This window comes from Zonotrichia leucophrys, chromosome 1 (genome assembly GCF_028769735.1).
Source record: "Zonotrichia leucophrys gambelii isolate GWCS_2022_RI chromosome 1, RI_Zleu_2.0, whole genome shotgun sequence".
Taxonomy (NCBI): Eukaryota; Metazoa; Chordata; class Aves; order Passeriformes; family Passerellidae; genus Zonotrichia; species Zonotrichia leucophrys.
In genome coordinates, this window is record NC_088169.1 from 79525654 (window position 1) to 79550869 (window position 25216).

General features: G+C 42.8%; 2 protein-coding genes across 2 annotated transcripts; one reads left to right on the forward strand and one right to left on the reverse strand.

Moving 5' to 3' along the window:
- The first annotated feature begins 2652 nt into the window (after positions 1 to 2652).
- Positions 2653 to 9146, forward strand: VSTM5 (V-set and transmembrane domain containing 5). Its single transcript, XM_064718922.1, has 4 exons — positions 2653 to 2838; positions 5858 to 6187; positions 6286 to 6426; positions 7959 to 9146. Exons 1-4 carry the CDS (start codon positions 2754 to 2756, stop codon positions 8000 to 8002), a joined length of 600 nt encoding a protein of 199 aa, XP_064574992.1. The 5' UTR covers positions 2653 to 2753; the 3' UTR covers positions 8003 to 9146.
- A 2427-nt stretch (positions 9147 to 11573) lies between these two features.
- Positions 11574 to 24917, reverse strand: MED17 (mediator complex subunit 17). Its single transcript, XM_064718914.1, has 12 exons — positions 24639 to 24917; positions 24176 to 24342; positions 23523 to 23742; positions 21470 to 21606; positions 21287 to 21371; positions 19974 to 20126; positions 19066 to 19196; positions 17838 to 18022; positions 17192 to 17329; positions 16087 to 16204; positions 14670 to 14829; positions 11574 to 12719 (listed from the first exon to the last, which is right to left on the reverse strand). Exons 1-12 carry the CDS (start codon positions 24868 to 24870, stop codon positions 12514 to 12516), a joined length of 1932 nt encoding a protein of 643 aa, XP_064574984.1. The 5' UTR covers positions 24871 to 24917; the 3' UTR covers positions 11574 to 12513.
- Positions 24918 to 25216: the final 299 nt, after the last annotated feature.

The window sequence follows — 25216 nt, forward strand, 5'->3', positions numbered from 1 at the left end:
TTACTAAAAATTGCTTCTCTGGAAGGGTTGTCAACCACTTGAACAGGCTGCCCAGGGAAGAGGTGGAGTCACCACCCTGCAGATATTTAAAGGACACGTACATATGATTCTTATGGGCATGGCATAGTGGGGGAATTGGCAGTGCTGGATTAATGATTGGCTTGGTGATCTCTTCCAGCCAGACTGATTCTATGATTTCTTGAAGCCAAGTGATTCTCTCCATAGTCACTTGTCAATGGGCTGTACCCCAAGGCCTCCAGCAGCAGCACCCACAGTGCAGCTCATACGGCCACACTTCTCCACGGGCTGCAGGCAAGAAGACTGCCCCAAAACTCCCCCTGTCCCTACTGCTCCCCTGCCCTGCCAGTGGGCCCCCACCCTGCCCAGCTGTCAGCCAGCACTGCCATTTCACACTCCAATGCATTTCTGCTTAAGAGAAACCTCCTCCTTTGCAGGAGGGATGTTTGCAGCACAGAGGGAGGAAGCATTGCTTCCAAGGGGCTCTCGGGGAGAGAGGAACCAGCCAGCTTTCAAATAAATATGATTTATAATGCTTTCTTAATGCTGAGCACTTTGTGATATGTATTTCTTGAGGTGCAGTTTATACTAAAAAAAAACTCTAATCTCTAGATATTTAATAATTTTCCCTTTAAAAAGAAGGAATTTAAAAGTTCTTTGCTGTTAATTATTGATGTTGAACACAAACACAGGACTTCCTTTTATCGCAAGACTGAACATTTGACCTATGGTAGCCAAAACTGTGAAAATTTGAGAGGACCTCCAAGCCTGTATTTCAATTTCATTACTATCGTCTGTCTTTCCAATAAAGTGCATTTACTCAGTGCAACCAGTTGGACACATTTAAAATATGCAGGGTTCAATTAATTTTGTATGAGAATATAGCTCATAAGTTGTGCTGCCAAAAGAGTTCATTGGGCCACAAGTTCAAAAATAATTTAAATAAAGGCTGAAAGAAACAAAAAAGGAAAATTACACAAAGCACATCACCGTGAGACTTTCTTTAATGCTCTGAGGAATAAAACTGCCATAAAGTGATGGGATCAGGAAGAAACTTCACCGGACACAATCTGTCCCAGGGAAAGCATTACACACTTTTTCCTACAATTACATTTTCACCAGGGACACCCAGGCACAACATTGGCCTAATGCAGCAGAGAGGATTTGGCAAAGCACAGGAGCAGCTCAGACAGATGAGGTGGAAGGGAAGCATTTCATGGCCAGCCTCTGCAGATCCAGTGCAAACACACTTCCAGGCAACCCCAGCACCATGGCAGGCTGCAAAACCTACGTGGGATCTAACACTTGGGCAGAGCGTCCTCACTGACCTCTCCTTCCCTGCCCCTTTATCTGAGTATCATCGCTGAAGCTTCAGGAGATGCACCAGAAGTTGGTGAAGCTGGAGATTTTTTTGCACCTGAACAAAATCTGGGCCCTGGAGTCCATGAAGATTGCACTTTCTCTTGTCAAGGCCTGACTTAATTCCTGGAAGTCCCTCCTGAGATGTGCATGAAAGAAGCTGTAATGCCATATAGAGCATGGCAGCACATGATAGTGTCACACTTGGTTGAAAAGCCCCAGCAGGAGTGAGTCCCCTGCAGCTGAGCCTTGCACAAGCCTCACTCCTGCTCAGCCCTCCATCCAGAACTGTGCTTCAGCCATCCAGACCCTGAGGGAATCACCTGTTCATAAGGAAACCTGCATGTAAAACCTGCATGCAAACCATACAGTGCAGGGGGAAAGTGGCTGCTCAGCGCAGGTGACTTGGGCAGATCACCGCTGTCCCTCCCTGCCTGGGTGATTGTCCTCTCCTCCACTCACCCTGAGGAGCCTGCCCTGACCAGCACGCTGAAACTCCTCTCTTTATTCCACAACTCTACTAAAGAAAACTTGAGGAGAGGGAGATGCAAGGAAGAGAATGGAAAATCTGCAAAAAGGCTGATCCAGTGTGTAACTCTTTCCCGGTCAGAGGGGTGTATACATATACAGGGATGCCTCTGAGGAAGGATGAATTTTCAGGACTGGGATGCTTACATGTTTTCTAATAGTGTTTCCCACTATCTCACACTGTCCGGTGCTTCTGAAAGAAGCACAAGGATTGCTGGGGACCTCCTCTGGACGATAATAGAAGGGAGAGAGGAGCACCTAGTGCATGTGCCGGCTACAGTGGGATGGGAACCAGGTTCATTTTCCAGCGTAGTCACCTGAGACGATCTCTGGGGACACAGAGATGCTGCTCTCCAGCTTTCCCCCCCCATCCCTGTCTCACCTGCATCATCATCAGACTTCTTGGAGCAAAAAAAGTCAGTTTTAGCACCCTGATGCCCACCCTTGCAGATGCCCAACCACACTTAAAACCAACCTCCTCGGCCAGATGTGCCGATCCCGGGCTCGGCTCCCAGCTCCAGGCTCCGGCCGGGCACGGCAGGGCCGAGCAGGGTTGCGCCCATCGCGCTCATTTCCCGGCTGGGCGATGGCCGGCGGCCGGGCAGCGCCTTCCCTTCCTCAGCCAATGGCATCTCCAGCCCGGACGGGAGATGGAGGGGTGTGAGCGGGGAGCGCCCGGGGGCCGCTGCGGGGGGAGCTGGAGCAGCCCCGGCGCCGCGGCGGGAGCGGGAGGAGGAGGAGGGAGAGAAGCGAGGGAGAGGCCTCTGGGGCAGGCAGCCCCCGGGCTCGGGCCGCGCCGGCCGGCCCTGCCACTTCAATGCAACCCCTGGGGCATCGGCTTCCCGCTGATGGGACCGCTGCAGGGCCCTCGAGGCCGGAGCGCCGTCGTGGGGACCGTCACCCTCTGCCTGGCCGCCGGGTGGGCTCTGCAGAGTAAGTGTCGGGCTCCGTCCCTGCCTCCCCCGCTTCCTCACCGTCTCTTCCCTGCTGCTCCTCGCCGCGATGCCCCGGCTCAGCCCCGGCTCAGCCCCGGATCAGCCCTGGATCAGCCCGGAATCCGCGGGCGGTGCAGAGCGCCCGCCGACCCCCGGCCGCGGCCAGCGCTCTGCCCGGCCCGTCCGCAACAGGGAGCGGCTGGGGAGGGACGGGGACGGGACGTACCGAGGCTCAGTCAGGCATCGCTGCTCTCCCTGAGGAGAGGCTCGTCCCCGCCTCTGCCGCTCGGAGGGAGCGGGGGAGCCGAGCGGGAGCAGCGCGGCCGCGGGAGCAGCGCCCCACGGCCCGGCCTCACCCCGCTCCGGCCGGGGCGGCCCCAGCAGCCGCCGTGCCCCCGCTGCTTTTCCAGGGACCGAGGGAACAAAGCGTGGAGGGGGAAACAACCCGGTTAGTCAGCCCGAGGGGTGTCTAACTGGGAAACGCGGCGGTGAGGAGGGCAGGTGGGTTCTGACCCAGCACCCCACGGCGGGTGAGTGGGGATGGGGCAGCCTCAGGGAGCCGTGCTGTCCTGTCCCGGAGGGGCCTGAGGGAGGCTGCTGCCAGCCGCACCCTGGCCCGGGGAGCGGGGTGTCAGCGCCGCCAGCGAGTGTGGTTCGGTCATGGCACTCCACCGAGAGAAGCGACGCGCAAGCAGGACACCAAAGGGTGGAGAAGCAGCCCGCAGGGTTTCAGAGGCCCGTGTCAGAGCTGTCCCCCAGTTCAGAGCTCCTGCTGGCCCCGCCAGCCTTTTTGATTCCCACTCACTGCCCGGCACACTGCCGGCCCAGCTGCGGTGCCGCGGCCAGGTCTGGTAGGCAGAGCCGCACTTCCCACCTTGACTCTTGGCCAGGCAAATACTTCGGAGTAGAGCAGCATGCCAGGACGGCAAACTCCGTGAGCTCAGAGCAGTCCCTGTACGCGCTTCTCCTGGGTGCGTGTTTTACTGGGTGTGAAGGGGCTGGTTTTGAGGGCAGCAGTGCAGTCACCTTCCGTAGGGTGCTGCATGTGGGTGTGATGTTTGCTCTCCAGCCTGGTGGATAGACTGGTTCAGGTGATCTAGGCACACTGCCTACTAAAAATGTTTTTGAATGGTTAGATAGATACTGCACTGCCTTTTTTAGATTTGCATACCAGATAGGGACAGAACATGTTTGCAAATCATTTAATGGAAAGATTTTAATTCTCTCTTTTTTACATTTATTTTGCAATTGCATATTCAAAACAAAGCCTCTAAAAAACATGAAAGGGTCACTGAGGGGAGACACTCAGCTCCTGCCTGGTCAGAAACAGTGGGAAAGGGCTTTAAATAAACACACGGACCAGAAAACAATTGGAACAATTTGCAGCGATTACCAGAGATTCCCGGCTGTTCTGTTTCTGTAGCTGGCACAAACCTCGTTTTCACAGCTCTGGTTAGTCTCTCCTGCACACAGGCTGAACAGCAGACCACAGCTCAGCTGAGGATGCACTGAGCTGCCCAGAAAGCATGATGTTCCTGCAGGGGGACTGGGCAGCATGGGTATGGACAATGCTCATGAAAGGGGGAGCCCAGGAATGTTATCTTGCAAAAGGCCTAGGTCCTACTTGGTACCGTAGATGAGAGCCTGGGAACTGAACTGGCTTCTTGAGCTCCCCTACCTTATCCTGACCAGCAGAGTTAGTGAATTCTGCTACAGATCCCAAATACAGTGAAGTCAGGTTGTAATTCACCCATCTCTTCCTTTTGTGGTAGCTGTGGAGGGCTCTTATTTTAAGATTTTTTTCAATTTTTTTTCCCTTGGAGATTTTTTTCTTTGCCTTTCTTAATCATTCTTATCCCTGAAGACTCTGCAGAACCTCCAGGATCATCCCCAGGTGTCCTGCTTTGCACTCATTCAGTGTAGCTGAGGGTCTCATTCTCACTCCCCCACTGTGTTACAGACATTTACAGGTCAGCACTTTTTCATTTTGCTCTTGCAGTCAGGCTGTTCCCACAGTAAGGGAATAGAGCAGGTGAGCTGCTCCAAGCCAAACCAGGAAAAGGCATTCAGCCTTACTGTGTGCTTTATCTGCCTTTTGTCTGCTTTGATTTTTGTGGGTAGATAACAGGATTTCACTCTTTAGCAAAGGGTCTCAGGCAAGCCATTAATCAAAAGAAAAAATGTATACCAGCTAAAACTCCAGTGTTGGTGTTCATCCAAATTTTCATGCAGAAACACCAAATGCAAGCAGAAATGATTGCAGTTACACATTAAACTAAGCCGTCAGTTCAGTTTCACAGTGTCACAAACAGCTCCATAATCACATCAGGAGGAAGCAGATGAAAATTAAATATTCTTTTATATGCATTTTTGCCCAGATATCATCAGGAACATGAAGTCCCTGGCTTCTCAGGGACTGCGTACCTTTGGATACATGTGATTTATCTGCACTGGCTTATTAACTGGTGGCCTTTAAGAAGCTGATATTTCTAATGTTCATTACACATCCTGAAAACATGACAGGGTCCCTCCCAAGACTTCACATGCTTATGCCTACTACATTCTTGCTTTTGAGGGATGGTAGTTAATGAATATGATAGATTACCTTGGACATGGCAACTAAACTTTCCATGTAAATGCAGGATTTTTAAAGGAAGCTAGTTACTGATGAACAAAAAAACATTGCTTAGTTTTGCTCAGTTTTCAGAAAATGTTACGCTTATCCAAAATCCCTTTCTATGTGGGTGTTAAAACATTGAAACACATGCAAATACCTGTCCACTATGGTGGAAGGATTTTTGCTATCACAAATTATAAATGTGTATGTAGTCTTCAAGTATGTGTGTTACTTTTATGGAAAGAAGAAAGAAAAAGCTATTGAAAAGCATCATCTATCCTCTCTTAAAACAGATCGCTGAGATAGGTAGGATGAATCACCAGGATCCAGAGGTCCCAACCTCCCCTGGACAGTTGGTGCAGCATCACCTCCAGACTCATCACTCTCCTTTGTCTTTCAGCTCCCGGAGGAGTATCCTTAGTGGTCCCACAACCCAACATCAATGCAACAGTGGCACAAAACATCCTCCTCTCAGTTGAATACTCTTGCCGAGGCGTGGCCACCATTGAGTGGAAGCATGTGTCAAGCTGGGGCACCACCAGCATTGTTGAGTGGAGAAGTGGGAATTCTGTCAACATATCCACAGTCTACAAGGACAGAGTGACTACTTTTGAAAATGGCTCTATACAGCTTCGGAATGTGGGCATGAGAGATGCTGGCTACTATTTTGTCACTGTAATGGAGGAGCACGGAACCAATGCCTATGGCACCATCATAGTCAATGTTTACGGTACAAACTAGATGGGACTTCTTGGCTTTACCCTGTGTTTAAGCATCAATCTGCTTGTAATCAATTTTATAATATTATTTTTTCCATTTTCCCTACAGAGATTATCTATGAAGATTTGCATTTTGTAGCAGTTCTCTTCACATTTCTCGCTGCAGTATCTGCCATTCTAATCTGCCTCATGTGGCTGTGTAATAAATCTCTGCACCTATTTCAGAAGAAGACAACACACAAACTAACAGGTATTTCTCTAAAATGTGGTCAGGGTATAGGGTCTTCAAGCCTGAAATTTGAGCCTAAAATTTGTACCATGGTGGTGATAAATAGGGCCACTGAGAAACAAGACTGAAGGGCTCAGATCAGTTGTCCTGTTCTACCTCCTTACTAGTTGAGGCTACTGAATAACAGGTGTTCAGTTGAAGAACAATCCACAGGACAGCTACCTTATTTGTTTCACATTAGAAATAATAAAATACTTCCCAACATTGCTCATTGCAAAACTTGGGGAGAAAAGGCCAGAGCTGAAATAACCCCCCGTCAAAGGGCAGGAGACAAAGTCAAGAGCGTCAGCAACTCTCTGAGTTCATATCAGCAAGGTGTATCCTCGGGGAAAATAATCAATTGACCCTTGGGAGTGGCCCCTACTTCAGTTCAATCCTCATGGAGGATTGCATCTCCTCCTCTCAAACCCCCTCTTCATCTGTTCACTTTTGATCCAGTTGCAGACTCCAATGAACACTGAGTAATATCAAAACCTGACACTGAAAATAACAGTCATGAAAAGCAGGTCAAGGGAACACAAGAGCTACACTGAAGGGACATATTAGAGAAGAAATTTCCAAGCTACTGCCAGGGATATTTGGCCTAGGCAGAAAGACAAGGTGCATGTTATGAGCCTGGGATCAAGCTCTTAGGCACATCTTTGAAATAGGAGGTTTCCTTTAACACTTCAAAATATTTCAAATGTTTACCTGCCTTCTTTGTAAGTGCAGATCCCCTCATGGTTTCTTGCTCTCTACGTAAAAGGTCTGTATTTCTTCTGTAATAAGTGCTACATTACAACAAGCAGCCTAGCTACCAGTATTTTACTGGAACAGAGACACTCAAGCATCCTAAGATTCATGGCCCAGACTTTGTGTGAACTCTGCAAAACCTAATAGAAGAAGAAATTAACTTGGTTTGAGCTGCCTCTTCCTTTCTGTTGCTCACATATGGCTCTTAAGTGTTGCTGCTGTTTTCATGGTGCATACACCACTCACAAGCTTCTGTAGCTACTGAAAACTTGCCTATCATGCTAGAATATACAGGATTTTGTTTAGATAAAGCCTCTTCCTCCAGCTGAAGCCAGTCTTCCCACAGAGCTGAATTGAATAGACATATTCATGTAACATATGGCAGAGTTCAGGAAAGCACAGTTCTAGAAACTTGTGTGATCTCCCAGGAAATGGTCCAAAGCAGAGACCTAATTTCAGCCCCAATTCCATCTCAGAAGAGCCCTGTGTTCAGAAGTCACGAAGAGAGATATAAGAAGGGTCCCTATGGACTTCGTTTTCTTAGTGCATTTAGCCTTGTAGTGGAAGAAATCGTCACTTTAAAGATTGTGAGAAGCTCTTTATACAGTTAAATATTTTGAAAATATGTATTTAAAACCTAATTTTAGATGAGAAAGCTTAAGCTAATATTAAAAAGTTAAAAATGTCTTGGCACAGGTAATTTTGGAATGTTGGCCTTCCAATCCATTTACCAATCAATAATAATATCCTTTCATTTACAGCAAGTACAACAGAAGAAATTGAACTGGAAACCATTGAGTGTTAGCCAAGGACTGTATCATAATAAAAATAACAATTCTACCTCAGGAGAAAGTGTTGGCCAAGAAAGCAAGAACAAACCTAGAAGGTAAAATGTTTGTGACTACTGCAGAAACATCCTGACTTGCAAATTAATTAAACCAGCAGTGTCTGATGGAGCTGTTTCAACCTGTTAAGTTTTCAGTTCTGCTAGTCAAGGTCAGAGTAAAAAAGAGTAGGGTTTCATGCTGAGCATGAACACATTTTTGTGGCTAGCTAATAAAATCTAGAGCCTCTACCACTCTTAAAAACAACCAACCAACCAAGCCTCTAAGATCAGCCCATAAAGGAAATTACCATGGTCTTGAAGGACACCTGCATTTTGGATACAGCAAGTCTCCTATTACAGAGTGGTCATTAGTATCCATCAACATAATAAATTAAATATCTAATTACAGTATTACATTAAAAAATTAATTGCAAGCACTGAATCCTGTTTATTGCACCTATGCTGCTGCTTTTGGGTGTAAGGAACTTGCTAAAGCTCTGAAGACAAACTGCAATTTTTCATGAGACAAAACTGACTTTGAAAGAACGCTGAGCTGGTCAAAGTTCTCCCACTTGTGTTTCCCGCAGTTGTTTACACTGCCCCAGGATGGAAGTTAACACACATTTTATGACATTACTAGAACAGGTGATTGCACAAGGAACAGTGCAGGCAGGCACTAAAGAGAACACTGTCCATGAAGATTAGAGGGGTCAGGTAAAACAGTGACACACACCAGTTGGGGTGACAAAATACTAAACAGCTTTGTTGTAAAAGATGTCAAGTCCTTTGCAAACTTAGCCCAGTGCTGAACAATCTATCTGAGAAAAAAGTTGTAACAGCATGTCTTTGAAATACAATATTTACAAATACCGTTCTAAAATTGCTCCTGTTGAGAAGCCACCTTTGCTTTCCCTATATTGTAAGAAAACATCAAGTTACCCAACTAATGTTTTCTTGAATCTGCATATTGCACGGATTGCAATTCTCCACCTGTAGATCTGTGGGGTGAAATAACATTTCTGTTTGTCAGTGAGAAAGCAGTAAACTGACCGAGTTCCAAATTATTCTGTTTTGCTTTTGTAATGAGAATTTTGCAGTGTGAAATAAACTTTGAACTTGGAAGACATCGTGGACTAGTCTGCACCTGTAGATTGCCACGTTGCTGTTTGGGTCAAACTGCTGCTACTGCCTTTTCCACACTTTGTCTCACTACTTTGCAAAAACCTTTTACAGGACAGGCTGACAGAGCTTTGCCTCTGGTCAGGCACTGGGATGCTCAAGTGCAGAGGTACTGTGGGCTCCATTTAGAAAAACATTCAGGGAATGTCTCACCAAGTAAGTAACGATGCAGGTAGGTGCCAAACAAGCCAAAGCATCTTGTGCTCAGTACCTTTAAACCATCCCACACTGTGCTGGCCATCTGTAGTGCCAAGGGCCTCTCTCCCACTCATTAACTGAGGTACCAGATTCAGCTGTTTGCTCCTTCCTCCATCTAGAATAGGTCAAAAAAGGTGAGAAATGAGGTAAGTATCAGATACAGCAGACAAGTAACAGTTTATTCCAATTCTCTGCTTTAAACTTTCATTGTCCATTTTTGTGTCTTTGAGTGAACTAAGCTTTGACAGCAGGGAAACTGCATCTATTTCAATCACCAAACTTGAATTACTTGGTAAAGTATGCTTATAGAATATGGAAAACATTGTTAGGGGTTCCTTTTGAGCCCTAAATCTTAGACTTTGAATGAATCTTAGACTTTTAAGGCAAAAAGCATTAAAGCAGGTGGAATGTGAAGCTAGGTATTAGGCTGAGCTGAATACACAGCAGGTGCTCTGCCAGACCTAGGAATTACAAAAAGTGCAGCTTATACATAAAACCACTATTACCTGCTAACACTGACCTGAACACTCCAATTGCCAGAGGAAGTCAGCAAACATATCCAGACATGAATGACCATTCCAGTGCATTGCTGTGACTGCAGAGGTCACACACACATTTAAACCACAATGTTAGAAAGCTGGCAGGAAAGTAGGAAATGAACACTTAAAATTCTTCAGTTTAAAATGTACTACTACAAAAGAATTTTACAACCAGCAGAGTTTTTCTACATCTTTCAGCTTGGCTGAAGTCACTGCAACTTCAGGCACCCAATCCTTGGCCATTAAACCTGGTGCCAACTTCACTTTTAGGCAGTAATATCCCATATGAATAGCAGGGACTCAAACAGTATTCAGAGACAACATCCAGTACAGTTAATCTGTATATGGCTCTCTTTATAGACAATTCCTCACACAAAATTTTTACCCACAATTAAACATGCTTACTCTACACAGGTAACGTTACTTAAAAAATACATTTTCCTGAAAATGCTGTTTGCCACTATTAAGGTCAATATTTGAGGTACAGAATGTGAGGCTAAACTGTAGCAGTTTCTTGCTACTCTGGAGCATCTAAAGTTTTATGGAAGGTTGCTACAGTAGAAACTCAGAAACTAACAGCGGTTCTTACTGTACTTGTAAACTCCCTGTGGAAAAACGGCAAATTTAATTTTGGAGCATTCTAGATGATCAAAGGGATTAAGGCATTTTACTTTTATACTTCAATTAAAGAGATGTCCAAGTTCACCAAATTGCTTTGACAATCAATTGAAAAAGCCTTAATAATTCACTAATGTCATCATTTCATATTCAAAGATGCACTACCAAGTTTCAAGGCTATCTCTCTGTTAGATGTCTAATCAGTCTGTTTTCCAATAAATTAGGAATCCCTGTGTATTCAGCACCAAAATGCTGACTCTCCAGATCTCCAATAACACTTTTTTTGATGTTGTTATTATTATTATTATTATTCTTTTTTCAGCTAGACCTAGAAGTCTTGACAAGTGTTTTCATGCTAACATGCAGAGCTTGCTGTTCTGCAACACAGGAGACATCCTATTCAGGAGAGAAGTCCTGCAACCATGAGATTGTAATAGCTCCACACTGATCTGATTACTTGGTAACTAAGAACTTGATGAAAAGGCTATTGCTACATGCAGACCTGTCAATTTAGGTTAAGAACAATAAAGCATAAAGACATGTCCAAGTTTCATGGACTCATCTTCTAATAAGAGATTTGTTGTGTTAGCAGGAGTCAGAACAGCCTCATCTAGTCAGATGCATGAACGCATGTTGGCTGAACTGTTCACCAAGAAACAACTCTCCCTCTGCCTGTAATCACACAGTGTCTGCTGGCACAGCAACACAGGACCTGGCATCACAGGGCTTCAAGATCAAGAGACTTATTTTCAACTTGGGCTTTAATCAGTTAATTTTCATCAGTTGTCTTGGGTAACACATGAGCACCTGAAAGAAAACCCCTTTCTCTCCCTTAGTTCAGTCACACAGAAGGAAGTACTCACATGAACTGGAACAAGATGCTTCATGCTGGCCAACACCAATATAAGTACAAGAACTGCTTTGGATACCTGCTGAGCAGCAGCTTGCTGCTTATTTTCCTACAATTATTCTTTATACTTGAGAATACAACAAAATAACAACTGTCACCATGGAAGTGTGATGCTCAATTTGATCATGTTTATGTGCAAGAAGTTCATATATATACATATAGACAGACACCTCATAGGACAATACAGACATGAGTATGAACCAGTTTACACAGAGAGGTTGCAAAAAGACCCTTAGCACTTAAATACCAAACAAAATGAAAGCTTTGTTGAACACCATACTATGTTTCAAGAAGGCTACAATTACAACCAAAACTATAAAAAAGTGACTTTTTTGTTTTGAAAGAACTCAAAAGAGCTGATATTCGGGAAGATATTGTTATTTCCCCAGATAATAATCAATCATGGAGAATGCAGAAGGAAGACCCAGATGCTCAAGTGTGGAGGTTCACTGCATGAGAGTTACCTCCTTCTTTCCAGTCACTAAGTCACAAGCCACCCACAAACTAAAATTGTCAGAACTTTGCCAGCCAAGTAAGGCCCTTTCCTCTATATTCTTGTAAAAAACAAGCTCAAAAAACAAGCAAAGTAGTCAACATAACACAGGCCATCAGAGAGCAAAGACTTTGCTACAGGCAATGACTTTGTAACACTCTCAAACTGCTAAGTAAACATATTTCTCAAAAAGAAAGGAGTCACCCAGAATCCCCATGAATGTACAAAAATTTCAACTCAAGAATGTGTCAACTCAAGGATTACCAAATTTAATTTTATAAACAAAAAACACATTAATTACTCATCTATGTCACTCAGGACACAGCAAATTTCAAAGATACAGCTGAAAGGAACCTTTACAAAAAACTGTATGTATTTTATATGCCACCGAAAAAGGTTTTATTACAAATACCAAAATGGTTATTTCTGTACAGGAAATAAATTTGATTTTGCTTTCTTGTATTGGCCCATAGCTCCCATTTCCCTTTGCAGCACTGGAAGTTATCATTGCACAGAGACACCTCAAAGCCCTCAGAGAGAGGCTGATGCTTCACTAGCAAGGAGTTAGGGCAGCCATGAGGAGTTCCATCTTATACACAAAGTTCCGCCCTTCCATTTTGTTCCACTGCACCTCCTTGAACGGCCCCCGGAGATGATTCCACTTGCTGTCCTGCAGGACATCGCCCTTGGGGAGATCCTTGCACTGGCTCCGTGGGAACTGAACCATGACTTTGCTGCCGCTTTCGGGGCCGTTACGGACTGCGGGGAAAGGAGATCTCCATGAGCACTTTTACACTGGAGGCATTCCTCATACTGAATATTCTTCCCTGTGTACTCCTACTCAATTCCAAACATGCTGAAAGCAAACAAGGGAACTTCTCTTCCTTTCTTTCTCAAAGCTTTTTCTCTGGGTTTTCTCTCTCATCCCCCAATTCTCTATGATTTTGTCGCTTTCACACTGCAGGTTCTTGGTTAGCTCAAGACAGAGAAACTTTTAATAAACCCCAAAATATTCACCTAACAAATGCATTTCTTTTTCCCCAATGATGCCAGGAAGGGCAAAGGCTTCATTGCTCATTCTTTCTTTGGATGTATTCCCCACTAATCTATTGAAAAACATATTGTTTCTAGTGGATTTCTCTCAAAGAGACAGGATCTAAGTCATTAGGCAGTTAATTTTAATCACAAAATTCTGTGAGACTAATGGAGGGGTGGTGGTGCTTCACTGGCTTGGATGGGTTTCTGTGTTTTCCTGCTGGGGACTGGTGTGTGTTGGCTTTTTAAATGAACAGTTAGAGAGGTACCACCTAGCTTTTCCCCCATCTATCAAGCTAACCTTCTATAAAGAGATAACTATCAGGCTGATTGAACATAATTTCTCTTTCACAAATTGATGCCAACTACTCCTCATCACCATGTTCTCCACAGTAAGTTTGGAGAATTCTTCTGAGACTATTTTTTTCCAACTCATCTTCCCAGTAATTGCAATGAGACTGATCAGACTGCAGTTCCCCACATTTTCCTTCTTGAACACAGGATGCAACATCTGCCTTCTTTCAGTCCTCAGGAGCCCTTCCTGAGCCTGGCCTTTTAGGATCAAGAGTGACCTTGCAGTGACATCAATCAACATCCTCAGCAGCCATGGATATATATCCCACCTGGTCCCATGAACTTGTATATGCCTAAATCTGTTCAAAGGTTCTCTAACCTGGTCTTCCACTACTGAGGATGAATCTTTGCTCCAAAATGCCCCCTGAGTCTCACAGATTCATTTCTGAAGGCCAATCTTAAGACCAAAGTAAAGAAGGTACTGAGAACCTTGGCCTCCTCCATGTCCTGTGCCACCAGGTACTTTCCCTATTTAACAGCAGTCCCACATTTTCCCTAATCCTTCCTTTGCTGCTGACATACCTGTTGAATCTCTTCTTGCTGCCCTGTACATCCCTCACCAGATTCCTGTCCTACCCTTAAGCTTTCCTATCCTTATCAATGCATGCTTGGACAGTTTCTCTATTTAAGTAGTTGTCCTGGGAGGGATAATCTCTTGGAGCTTCCTTCCTATGTCATGAGTTCGGCCATGGGCTCCTTGTTCATACACACAGGCCTTCTGTCACCTTTGCACAACTTCCTGAATATTAGGAATAACCATACTTGAGCTTGAAAGAGGTGACCCCTGAAAACAATAATAACAGCACTCCTGGACCCCTCTTCTTTCCATCCCATAGGATCATATCCCATAGGATTCTTTCAAAAAGATCCCTAAAGAGACCAAACTGTTCTCCCTAAGTTTGGAGTTGTGATCCTGTTGTTCATCTTGTTCCCTTCTCTCAGGATCCTGATGGTTTCTGTAATTGCTTTTTTCTATGCTAATAATAATACATATAACTAATTATCTATAATAATATATTATATAAACAAATATTTACATAATATTTATCAAAATAATATATTGAAATAATGTATTCATATAATACATATAATTTTCCACAGTATTTAAGAAATATTTTCAAGCCTGTGTAAATTAAATCAGGTTTATATTAAGTGGCTTCCTGGGCAAGGTGTTGATTCTATTCTATTTAGATGTCAATTCCATACACAAAACAGATAGTCTGTAGACTTTTAAAGCATATTATCAATTTATAGCAAAATATTCTACAAACATACATGCTGGCAGAAAGATTTGAGTTCTGTTTGCAAGAGGGAACATACCTGAAATGGCATAGTCTCCATTTGGTGATGCTACAGTTATTGCTGATGCATTGCCAATGCTCTCCACTGGCCCCAGACCAACGTGGTTACTGAAACTCAGCACATGCCAGCCCATAACTTTTGCAAGCTGCTGAACTGCATGTACTTGGTGCTGTGACATCTGAAACATAACAAGAGGTTTGTTTTCTGTTCAATATTTGCAGACCATAGAAAGAATTGCTTATGTAGTTTAGCAAGCCAGTTTTCTGTACAATAATTACTTATAAAAGTGACTTTAAGTTCTCTACTTTCAGAGAACTTTTTTTAATATGATGGTAGAACTTTGTGTTATTTGAATTTACACTAGTTCCTCCACAGAAAAGAAGACCACTCTATTATGCAGTTAAGTGAATTTTTCATTGGTATATGCTCTTATATTTAAATTTAAATGATTAAATTATGCTTTAAATGATGCTATCAATTTACAAAAATTATTTAAATAATGCTATCAATTTACAAAAATCTTTATTTAGGTCTCAGAAAATTAGTTTGCAAACAATCCTCCATTTCAACAGAAACAAGACTTCTGCTGTAAAATATATAAAAATAAGAGAAAGTATTAGCAGAAAAAATTCAGAAAAAAAAGTTGAGGTCCTCGCATGCGTGATTATCTTCATTAATGCTCAAGTGTAAGCACTGAGTTCTAACAGCTTAGGAGTTTAAATACTACTGTTTTCCTGTATCATGACTTAACCCTTGTAACAAGGAAGTGTCCAGCACCATTCAGCAGTTCTCTGTGAACAAGTCTGACAACACTTGAGCAAAAAGACACGACCTCAGCAGAATCTGTTTCAACTTGTTTTCTGTGTCATGGAGTTTTATGTAACTGCAACAGGTAAACCACTGTTATTAAAGACCTGTATTTGACTATTTATAATGCATAGTGGGGAGATTGTTACTTCTGAATAAAACCAGCAGGTTGCTCTAAGCAGTTAAGAAAACAAGAGTTCATTCAAGTATCAGCTGATTTAGTAACAACAGATGCAAAGGGAGCATTAACAGACAATGTTGAAATGACAGTAATTGTGGGTTCATTAAAAACTTAGCTACAGTAAGTTTCATATATAGAATACTTTATTGTCTGCTATGATTACCACTGACTTGTTTCTCCCATAATGAGCTGCATAAAGAAATGCATTTTAAATTGGAGGGAAAAATTACTATGACTACTGACCCTAGTAAAAAATGGCAATATATTTTAGTAACAGTTGCTAAAGACTCTACACAAACATAGTGAAAATTCAGTCATCCAGCTTCCCTTCTCCACTATCTTAATTTGAACTTTTAAATATTTTCTACATAGATGAAAGCGAGATTCTAACTTCTTTCTGTTTCCCAAACATCATGAGAAAGGGAAGTATAACATACGTGAGTCTACCTGAGATAAAAGGAAATCCTGCAGTTCTTGCTCTTGATGAGACAATGTAATAACTCTTCCATCTCTATGCACAACTCTGATTTGTTCAACTCCAATGTTCAGCTGTAGTTGAATGGATCTTTGAAGACAAGATCCATATTTATTCAAAAAGCATTAAAACGCTTAAGAAAACAGGAAACTAAGAACACAGAATCCCACCCAATCATTGACGAGAATTCCTAAGACAGATGGTGCAAAGCCTACAGAATGGGACAGCAACTCCAAATATTCCAGTTTCATCAGTCACCACAATAGCTGCCTCTATATGGCAGGTGACATGTTCTGTGGCATGCTCCCAGACCTGGCCTACCATTTGTTCAGGTCATGGAAGCCTCACAGCTCTCTACCTGCCACACACCCAAGTTTCCTGCCAGTTATGCGGGGGAAAATGGTGTGTTCTATGCTACAGACAAAACCTGGGCAGCTTATGTACTCTGGGATAAAGACTGGAAATGCACCAATAGTCATTTTCCCCACAGCAGGTTGCCCCATACTGTGGTCACAGCCAGAGAGCACTGCTCTAAGAAAACACTGTTGATGCATTAATGAATTCACTGCTGGTCAGTCTGCAAGCATTTATTTCTGGAACATCAAATCTCCTATTTCAGTAACAACATGCATAATTATTGCATGAATTACAGGAGTTGCACATTTCAGTACATATGCAACCAAGCTAGGACTAAGCAGATTAGCTTTCGATGACCGGACTGGAAATTTAGACTCCAGCACCATCAAATGATACTTTGTATTCAGTCATCTCTAACCAAAGGAAATTCCCCCACCCCGCCACCACCAAGTGTCTACTCTTATCTTAAATTTCTTCTTTGAGAGAAAACTGTACTAATTAAAGATGTACTAAAGATATCTTCATTAAAGGGTAAAGTGGGTGACATTTTCTTAAGGTGACTGTTCATCCTACAGTGAAGGCAGAAAAACAAATACACACAAATAACAGACTCCTACTTGTCTGTCTGAAGAGAATCTAAACCTTTAAAGCACAACGTAAATACACGCTGCTTTTGCTTAATGCCTTTACAACTAAAAGGACATGCATTCTCATACTTACTTGCATATCTGCTCATATCCTTGAGAAGTTATTAGAACTTTAACACTGGATTCATAAACATCATTGATATTGGACCAGTGAGCCTGAATCTGAGGATCCTCAATCCGACTCGCCAGACTGTCAATGGTTCGAGCAGTTCTAGAAGATAAAGCCATATTCCACACACAGTAATCAGGCAGTTTGTGCTGTTATCTTGCTTTCAGGAAGCAAGGAGGTTATTAGATTTAACAGAAACATGGGGATCAAAATTCCATTTCAGCACTGTTCTGGTGCTAATGAAGGACAGTTTATTCTGTACATTTCTCATACATTCTGCAGCACAACTGAAGTGGTATTACTCAGTATTAGCTACTGCACTGCTAAGAATACTAAAAGGATTTATGCACTTTGAGATAAGTAGGGACAATTATCAGCAGCTTATGTTGCAAGTGTCACAGAGATCTCAAAGAAATCTGGTATTTTTTCTTTTAACTAGCTGAATGTTGTTTTCTCATATTTTTTCATAATGTTTGGTTCTTAGTACTTACGAAAAAAGACCGTATTAACCATGAAAGAAACAGCAGCTAGTTTTAAAAACACTTAAAATAGACAATTGTATTCTATGTAATGGTACATGTTTCTGTAACACGAGTATCTTGTGACCCACCTTCGTCTCAAAAATATATGCTTTGCCTGTTTTATGATCTTTTCCAGAAGTCCTTCATTTGACTGTAGAGAACTGATTTCATTTTTATCAAAAGCCTGGGGCCCTGCAAGTCTCATCCTCTTATGGCCAAAAGGTGCACTAGCTGGATGTGGCATCACTGTTGAGCTCAGGGTTTGCTTGTGACACTGCAACAACCAACGGATGTTATAAAAGGAAGGCACCAAATAATGTATCTGCAAGAAGTCTTATGCATCCTACAATATGTTGCTTTACGTCAGGTTTTTTGAGTGTACACGCTTTCAGAAAGTGCAACTTTTTAACTTTTTCAGCCCGACAGCACTTTAAAGACAGTTCTTCATACTTTGCTTCCTCCATTTATGTATCTTTCAAACCTTATAGAAAGTAATTAGAAAAAAAAAGTGCTAGCTAACAGAAATTTGGTACAACGGCAGTAGTTCCAACTAGTAAGTCTTCTTTATATACACCTATGGAGACAGAAAGAATGGTCACTTAAAAATAAAGAAAGTATTTTAGACAAAAAAAATTGAAGTACAGAAAGTTTTAGCAGTATGTCCAAAGTAAAGGAAATCCACAGGAAAGGTGGGCACTGAACAAAAGCTTCATAAACTCTAAATCAGTGTTTAAAACACTGGACTGTTCCACATGACTGCATGACTTGCAGAGCCATGCTCTAAGGAGGTGAACACTCTCTGGAACACAGTTTCAATTCTACTTAGAGATGAAAAACTGGGCTTCTTTCCTGAAGAGAGATAACCTCAGCCTCATACCCCAGGTTATGCTAGATTATTCAAAAATCCAAGATGCTGAAGCAGAGAAGTGGACATTCAAATAAACAAAGCTATTAGGGCAATTGATTGTTCCTTCATGAGGGTATGGCTGACCAGATGCTTGCTCACTGACAGGGCTTGGTAAGCATTATTAGACACAAAAAAGGGCAGAACTGATGAACTCTACTGGAAAAGCTTCACGTGGCTCTTCTGAAGTGAGCAGCCAGGTCTGAGGTTAAGTAAAGAACCAGCATGACATGAAAGCATTAACTGGAACTCCCAAACCACCCAAACCCATGGAAATCCAAGCAGCAGGCTGCCTTCCTCAAATGGATGGAGAAGGACTGGCCTCTAGTGGCACTTGGCTGTTATACCAGGGCCACACACTGGGCAGAAGGCTGAACAAAAGCCCAAAAACTCTTCAGTCATATATGCAGTACCTCTCTGATAAGTTGATGCAAATTATGTTCCAGAACATAGAGATGATCCTCTGGATTCTGTTTTTCAGAAGCAGCCTTTTGTGACTTTTTATCATTGGAAGAGTGACACAGAGAAATAGACAGCTGCAAACCTGAACAAAGCAGATGGGAAAAAAAAGATTTTAAAAAGTGAGCACTGACAATTTTCAAGATTGCTACTGAGAACTTCTTCATGTTTTATACTGAGTAGTTTAACAACAAGTATTCACTGTATCAGAGAAAAATCAAAGAATGATGGTGGAGAGCACAGCACCAAAGGCAAGTAAAACTTGATATTCACTGAAGTGTTGACAACTGTGAACTCACCAGATGCATTCCACATCAATTTCTATGACTCAATCCCACACAAAAAGAAGTCCTCAGGACCCCACTCCTTTCTCAAAGAAGGAGTGATTAACTATCAGACACATTTTAAGCAATCCAGAAACATATTCTTTGCATGATACAAAGGGTTGTGTAGCCCTTGTAAGAACAGAGGATTCACCACTGACTGTGAGCCACCTTTATGCTGTTTAATTATCCTCACTGAAGAGGCTTTTAGGCTTTTAGTCTTTTGAGGACTCATAAACTCAAGTCTTAAATTTCTTCTTACACACAGTCCAGGAGCAATGACTTATGCTCAGCTCCAAACTGCCACATGCACATGGCATTACATCTGACAGTTTTAAGTGCTGCTGACAAAAAACAACCACAAAGGAAAACAGAGTACATTAGAAACTACTGTGCATTAGCTGAAATTCTGTTTCTCAAAACCTTTGAAAATCAAGGAGTTTATTTTTTCTTTTGTAAGGACAGAGCGTTAAAAAAGGTGACATCAATCAGTATTTAAGGAAACAATTGTAGGCTAAGCATCTTAAAAAGCTTCCTACCTGGGAAAGGCTGGGAAATTATCTGATTTTTCACTACAATGTGAGGAATCTGTGATTTAATTTGAACAGCTTCTCGGGACAGCTGGGCAAAAATTTCTTTACATAGAAGAACATTCTGTGCAGTCTCCAACTTTGTCTGCCAGTGTGCAGAACCTGAAAAGTATAAATCAATGTTTGCAGGAGGGAAGAGCAAAGAGAAGCCACCTTTTTGTTCAGATGCCAAATACCATGCAGCAGCCAGGTGTGATCACTAAGATAAAGCAGTCAGTGCCTTATACCCAAATTAAGTATTATCAGAATTTTATCTCAGTTAAGCAAGCACTTGAGGGTAAAACTAAAACTAATTTTGATTCAATTTTACACATTATATTGCACATATTGTACATGTATATTGTGAAGTGCAACACCCTTATGGAACAGTGTATTACATTCCCATTGCTTTTGTGAAGGCCTCTCTTTATGAACCTCTGTTCCTTAAGCTTTAGTTGACTTTCAATGATACTTCTGGTTTTATTAAATTCACTCTATGATGAACTACCCAGTAATGTTCACTGCACCGTATGTGCTTTCACAGCGTTTATAGGCCCAAAATTCTTGGGAGATTCTGGAGTGAGTAAGCACACAAGCTGCATAATGTACCCTCAATACCACATGAAACACCTCATAGTACAGCACTCTGTCTATGTTCAGGACAGCACCAGCATCTGTATCAGACAGCTGTGAAATAAAATCCTGCCAGTTTATTTCTAGCTTTACAGAGTAAAGGATGGCTTTTTAACCCAAAAGTTTACAGCTTCACATACTGACACATATTAAATGAATCAATGTAATTCATTTATTATGTGCCAGGTGAGCGGCTGTTAATTAACACAGAGACCACCAGCAGAGTTTCAGATCCAGATAAAATAAATGAGCAACAGACACAAATGATGCATTATGGGCAGAGTGGAGAGTGAACAATCACTAGTTCAGCTGAATGAATGGGATGTAACTGATTGAAACACAACACCTTGGTTTGATTTCAGTTATGGGCTCAAACTTTTAATGTCTAACAAAAGGGGCTCCAGAATACTCAAAATGCATCCCTAATAATTCTGTTTCAGAACTGAATAAACACATATGAAAAACTGAAGGAGCATGCTTTGAAAGCATGATTTCCAAAGCCCAGGCAGCACCCAAACAGAATATTTCAGTTTAAATAAAGGAAATCTTATTCACTTTTCTTCCCAGATACATGCTGAAATTTTCAAACAACCATCATATGCAAATTCATTCCTTGAGAGCATATTCCTAAAACAACATATAAGCTGTACCTGGTTTTGATTTTGGCAAGGGTCTTTTAAAGAGATTGACTGTCCCGAGGTCACCAATGTCTGGTGCTTGTTTTTGAATAGAAACCTAGGCAAGAGGGAACAGTATTTAATGTTTGTTCTCTGTTGCAAGCACACAATTCTAAAACAAAACTCCACTAGGTTATTAAGGTTTCTCTGACAAACCTTGATGTATGCTGATCCCTCTAAATCACTTGGAATTTGAACATCCAAAGGACAGTAATCCTCAGGTATTTTTTTATCCAGGTCAATGTCAGTGTTCTTTATCACCTCAAATGTGCCATGATGAAGAAAAAGGGAGCCTGAGGAAAGAAGGACAAAGACAAACACATTAAATATTGAGCACCTTCTGCAAATAAAAAGCTCATATTTCCGTTTTGGAAGAATATGTAATTCTGAGTCTCCAAATCTTCAGATCTGCACTTGAGTCACATTTCTTAATGACTTCTTAAAAAAACCCAGGTAAATAAGAAAGCTTATGCCACTGTACCAGTATGTCAATCCTCCACTGTGCAATGTGTAATATTTTACAGTAAGTTAACACAGAGTATTCAATAATTATGGGAGGAAGCTGAGTTTTTTGAGTTGAGTCATTAGGTGCAAGGAAGGAGAAAAAAGGAAAAGATATTTGGTTGAAAAAAGACAAAAAGTAAATGTGTGAAGTTTTGCAAGCAGGTAGTTACAGATACAACATCCTTATTGATTTAAAGGAATTCTGATGATGTTTGCCTAGAAATCTTAAAACTATGACCCTGTTCTGACTGTAAAAGGTAACTTTACAGGCAATCATTCAGGGACTGATAAAAGCAGATACCCACATCTGCCTAGCTGTACATCTTTTTCATTCAGGGCACAGTTCATCTAGTTCAGGGTAAATTAACTAAAAACAATACATAGACTGGGGTACATCTACAGCATTTTCATTAACAAATCTCAATTTGTCCTCCCCCTCCCTCACCAATGCCAACAGGAACACAACACATTTGGTTCTGATGCCTGCTTTGTACCTACATCCTAAGTTCTGTGTGATCTGCATTCACTTTGTCACTCCATAACGGCCTCTAGAACCCTGGGCTGCTCACCCCCTTTAAATGTAATCCATGAATTAAGGCATATCCTCAGCATCACGTCTCAACTGTAGGAATAACAGGTACAATAATCCACCTCCAACATCACTCTTTAGTCATATGGTTTTGTTTTACCTGGTGTGAATTCTGGGGAGCAGGGAGTGAGACATCATAAGCCTTTTGGGTCTCTTCTAACTTGAGATACTCTAGGATTTTCTAATCTTTGATTTAAAAAAAAAAAAGTAACCTGTAGTAAACCCCTCAGGTTTAGCCAGGGCCCCTTGGAGAATAGAATGCTGACACAGCGGCAAAGAAGTTTCCTGTCTCCAGGGACATCCGCCTTGTACCTTATCCCTATAGCCATGTAAGGCAATATTGTGTTAAACCCTACCATTGGTCACTTATAGTCGCTCTAACACCTTTGCCATTGGTCAGGATTGGATCCAGGCCAAGGGTATAAAAGTAGCATACTGTACCCCTACTAACTCGGAAGAAGAAGAGCTGAGACCCTTCACGGACCCCTACAATAAAGCCATACTCGTGGAACAGCCAGAGTCTTCTGCTTCTCCTCTCTCTACCGTCTGCTAGAGCCTTAGGCCAAGAGAAAAGCTACCTAGCAAGCAAAGCTGAAATCACAAGAGCTGCCTAATCACTAAGAGCTGAATATCTCCCTGCTTGCTAGAAGCTAACCCGCGGCCTTAGTCTGAGAGCGAGCTAGCTTCTAGCACCCAGTCCCCTTGGGGACTGAGCTCTAGAGCTGTAACAGCTTGCATAGGATACGACCAAGCAAGGCTCATTTAGTAACCAACTCTTCACTGTTTTTTTAATGCTTTACACACCAAACATAGATAAAAGCCAAGGATTTACAAAGTCTGCCTGTCAACTGGTCAACTACATTGCACATGCAGCATTGTTTTCCTGAACAAATTCTTAGTAAAATACTACAGTTAGCTTTTAAAATCACTTTCTGGATTGAAGATGCCAAGATATTTTTGCTGATACTAAAACAAGAGTTCTCCCTTTATAAACCTGTCTCATAAATAATTTCACATTGAAATAATTTATTACGATATATTCCATCTCTTTTTCCAGTTACAAATAGACAACTTCATAAAATATCTCTTCTTGTGAAAAAAGATCCTACTGTTTACCTGCACTTCTGTAGCTCAGATCACCAAGAATTTTATCTCCCACTTTTCTCAGCTTCCAGTGTTGTCTCAGTCTTAGCAGTTCAGAGTTGAAGTCTCTTTGTCGCTTATTTTCCTGATTTTCAGCAACTGATTTGGATAATCTTTCGGCACCTTTCAACAGGATCTGAGCTGCTCCAGCTAATGACTTCTTTTTTGAAATCAGCTGTAGAAACTGAGGATTCTAGTACCAAAACAACAAGATACTTGCACTTTAATTCAGGAAAGATTATTATTATTATTGTTATTATTATTACTATTACTATTATTATTATTACTACTAACATTTAATTAATATTTATTTATTATTAGTGGAAACTAACGGACAACTGATATGTTGTTTTTGCTGGATGTCCAGTAATTTATTCAGAATTACTTTCATACCACCATTATACAGTTGGAAGTAGCATTTTGACTTAAAGCTTCAGCAAAGAGGCTTCTGAAATTGATCTCAACTCCCATTTCCAGCTTTACTCTGACCCTCAAAGCACTGCACTAGCACATCAAAAGGAACATTTTGATAGATTTTGTACCGATCACACGTGAAAAAGAAAAGTCCACAGGAATAAAATCTTCAGCATCAAGCCACACAAAGTGGTCAACTAGGTACAACATACTTGTTTTGGAGGAAGGGGATCCTGCCCGACTGGATCTAGAGTCATGAACTTCTTATCCTTCACAATGCTAAGAACGTCATACAACACACACATCTCAGTCAAGGCACTTCTTAAGTTGTTCCTCACTGAATCCCAAGGCCAGAGGGATGGCTGGAACTTTACCAACCCTAAAAGTAAAACAAAAGGAAGGAAAAACAAAGGACATTAAAAAGGTACGTGTAAAGCTGATTTTTGAACCACAGGGAGATCATAACGGCGTGAAATGACAACAGCAGATTTGATGTCGTGTTGTCTTTCCCTCTCCAATTTCCTGGGACTGGGTCACGAACACTGTGCCCAGCCCCTGGGGGAAGGCAGGCCAGGCCCAACCTCCCGCGGAGCCGCAGGCCGGCACCGCCTCAGCGCGGCGGGCCTCCAGCAGCCGCATCCCGGCGGGAGGGCTCGGGCTCCCGGCCCTTCTCACCTTCCTCATCCTCCGTCTCGCCCGCCTCGGCCCAGGGCCGGCCCGCCGAGCCCGGCTCGTCCTCCTCCGAGCCGGAGCCCTGGCTGAAGTCGATGCGCTGCGCCAGGCGCGCCAGGTTCTGGGACATGGAGAGCGGCTGGAGGTAGGTCTCGCTGCCATCCAGCCCCACCTCCTGCACCTGCTTCTCGCACGCCGACTCGATGCTGATGCGCACGGCCGGCACGCCCGCCATCTTGGAGCGACCCCCGCCCGCACACGGCAGGGGGCGGGCCCGGCAGGGGGCGGGGCCAGCGCCGGGCGGGCTCGGCCATTTCCGGAGGCGGTCGCGAGGGAGCGGGACCGGTGCCGAGCAGGCTCGGCCATTTTCGGAGAGAACTCGGAAGGAGGCCGGGCCAGCGCCGAGTGGGCTCGGCTGCCTCCGGAGGCACTCGGGAGAGGGCGGGGCCAGCGCGGTGAGGGGACGGTGCCGGGTGCAGAAGCTCGAAGCTGGTGCGTGTTACTTCTCCGGCCTTGTTTTTGACCAGAAGTTGGTTTCATGTCCCGTTCTAAACATAACTTCATCTCTAGTTCCCCCTGGT

Bases quoted from the DNA above. Each gene is read 5' to 3' on its own strand.
- VSTM5 (XM_064718922.1), top strand. From the start codon at position 2,754: ATGGGACCGCTGCAGGGCCCTCGAGGCCGGAGCGCCGTCGTGGGGACC. The intron at 2,839-5,857 runs GTAAGTGTCGGG...TTTGTCTTTCAG, and splicing joins CGCCGGGTGGGCTCTGCAGA to CTCCCGGAGGAGTATCCTTA. The intron at 6,427-7,958 runs GTATTTCTCTAA...TTTCATTTACAG, and splicing joins GACAACACACAAACTAACAG to CAAGTACAACAGAAGAAATT.
- MED17 (XM_064718914.1), bottom strand. From the start codon at position 24,870: ATGGCGGGCGTGCCGGCCGTGCGCATCAGCATCGAGTCGGCGTGCGAG. The intron at 19,197-19,973 runs GTAGGAAGCTTT...TGCTTTGTTCAG, and splicing joins AATTTCCCAGCCTTTCCCAG to GTTTGCAGCTGTCTATTTCT. The intron at 18,023-19,065 runs GTACTGCATATA...TGGTTGTTGCAG, and splicing joins TGCATCAACTTATCAGAGAG to TGTCACAAGCAAACCCTGAG.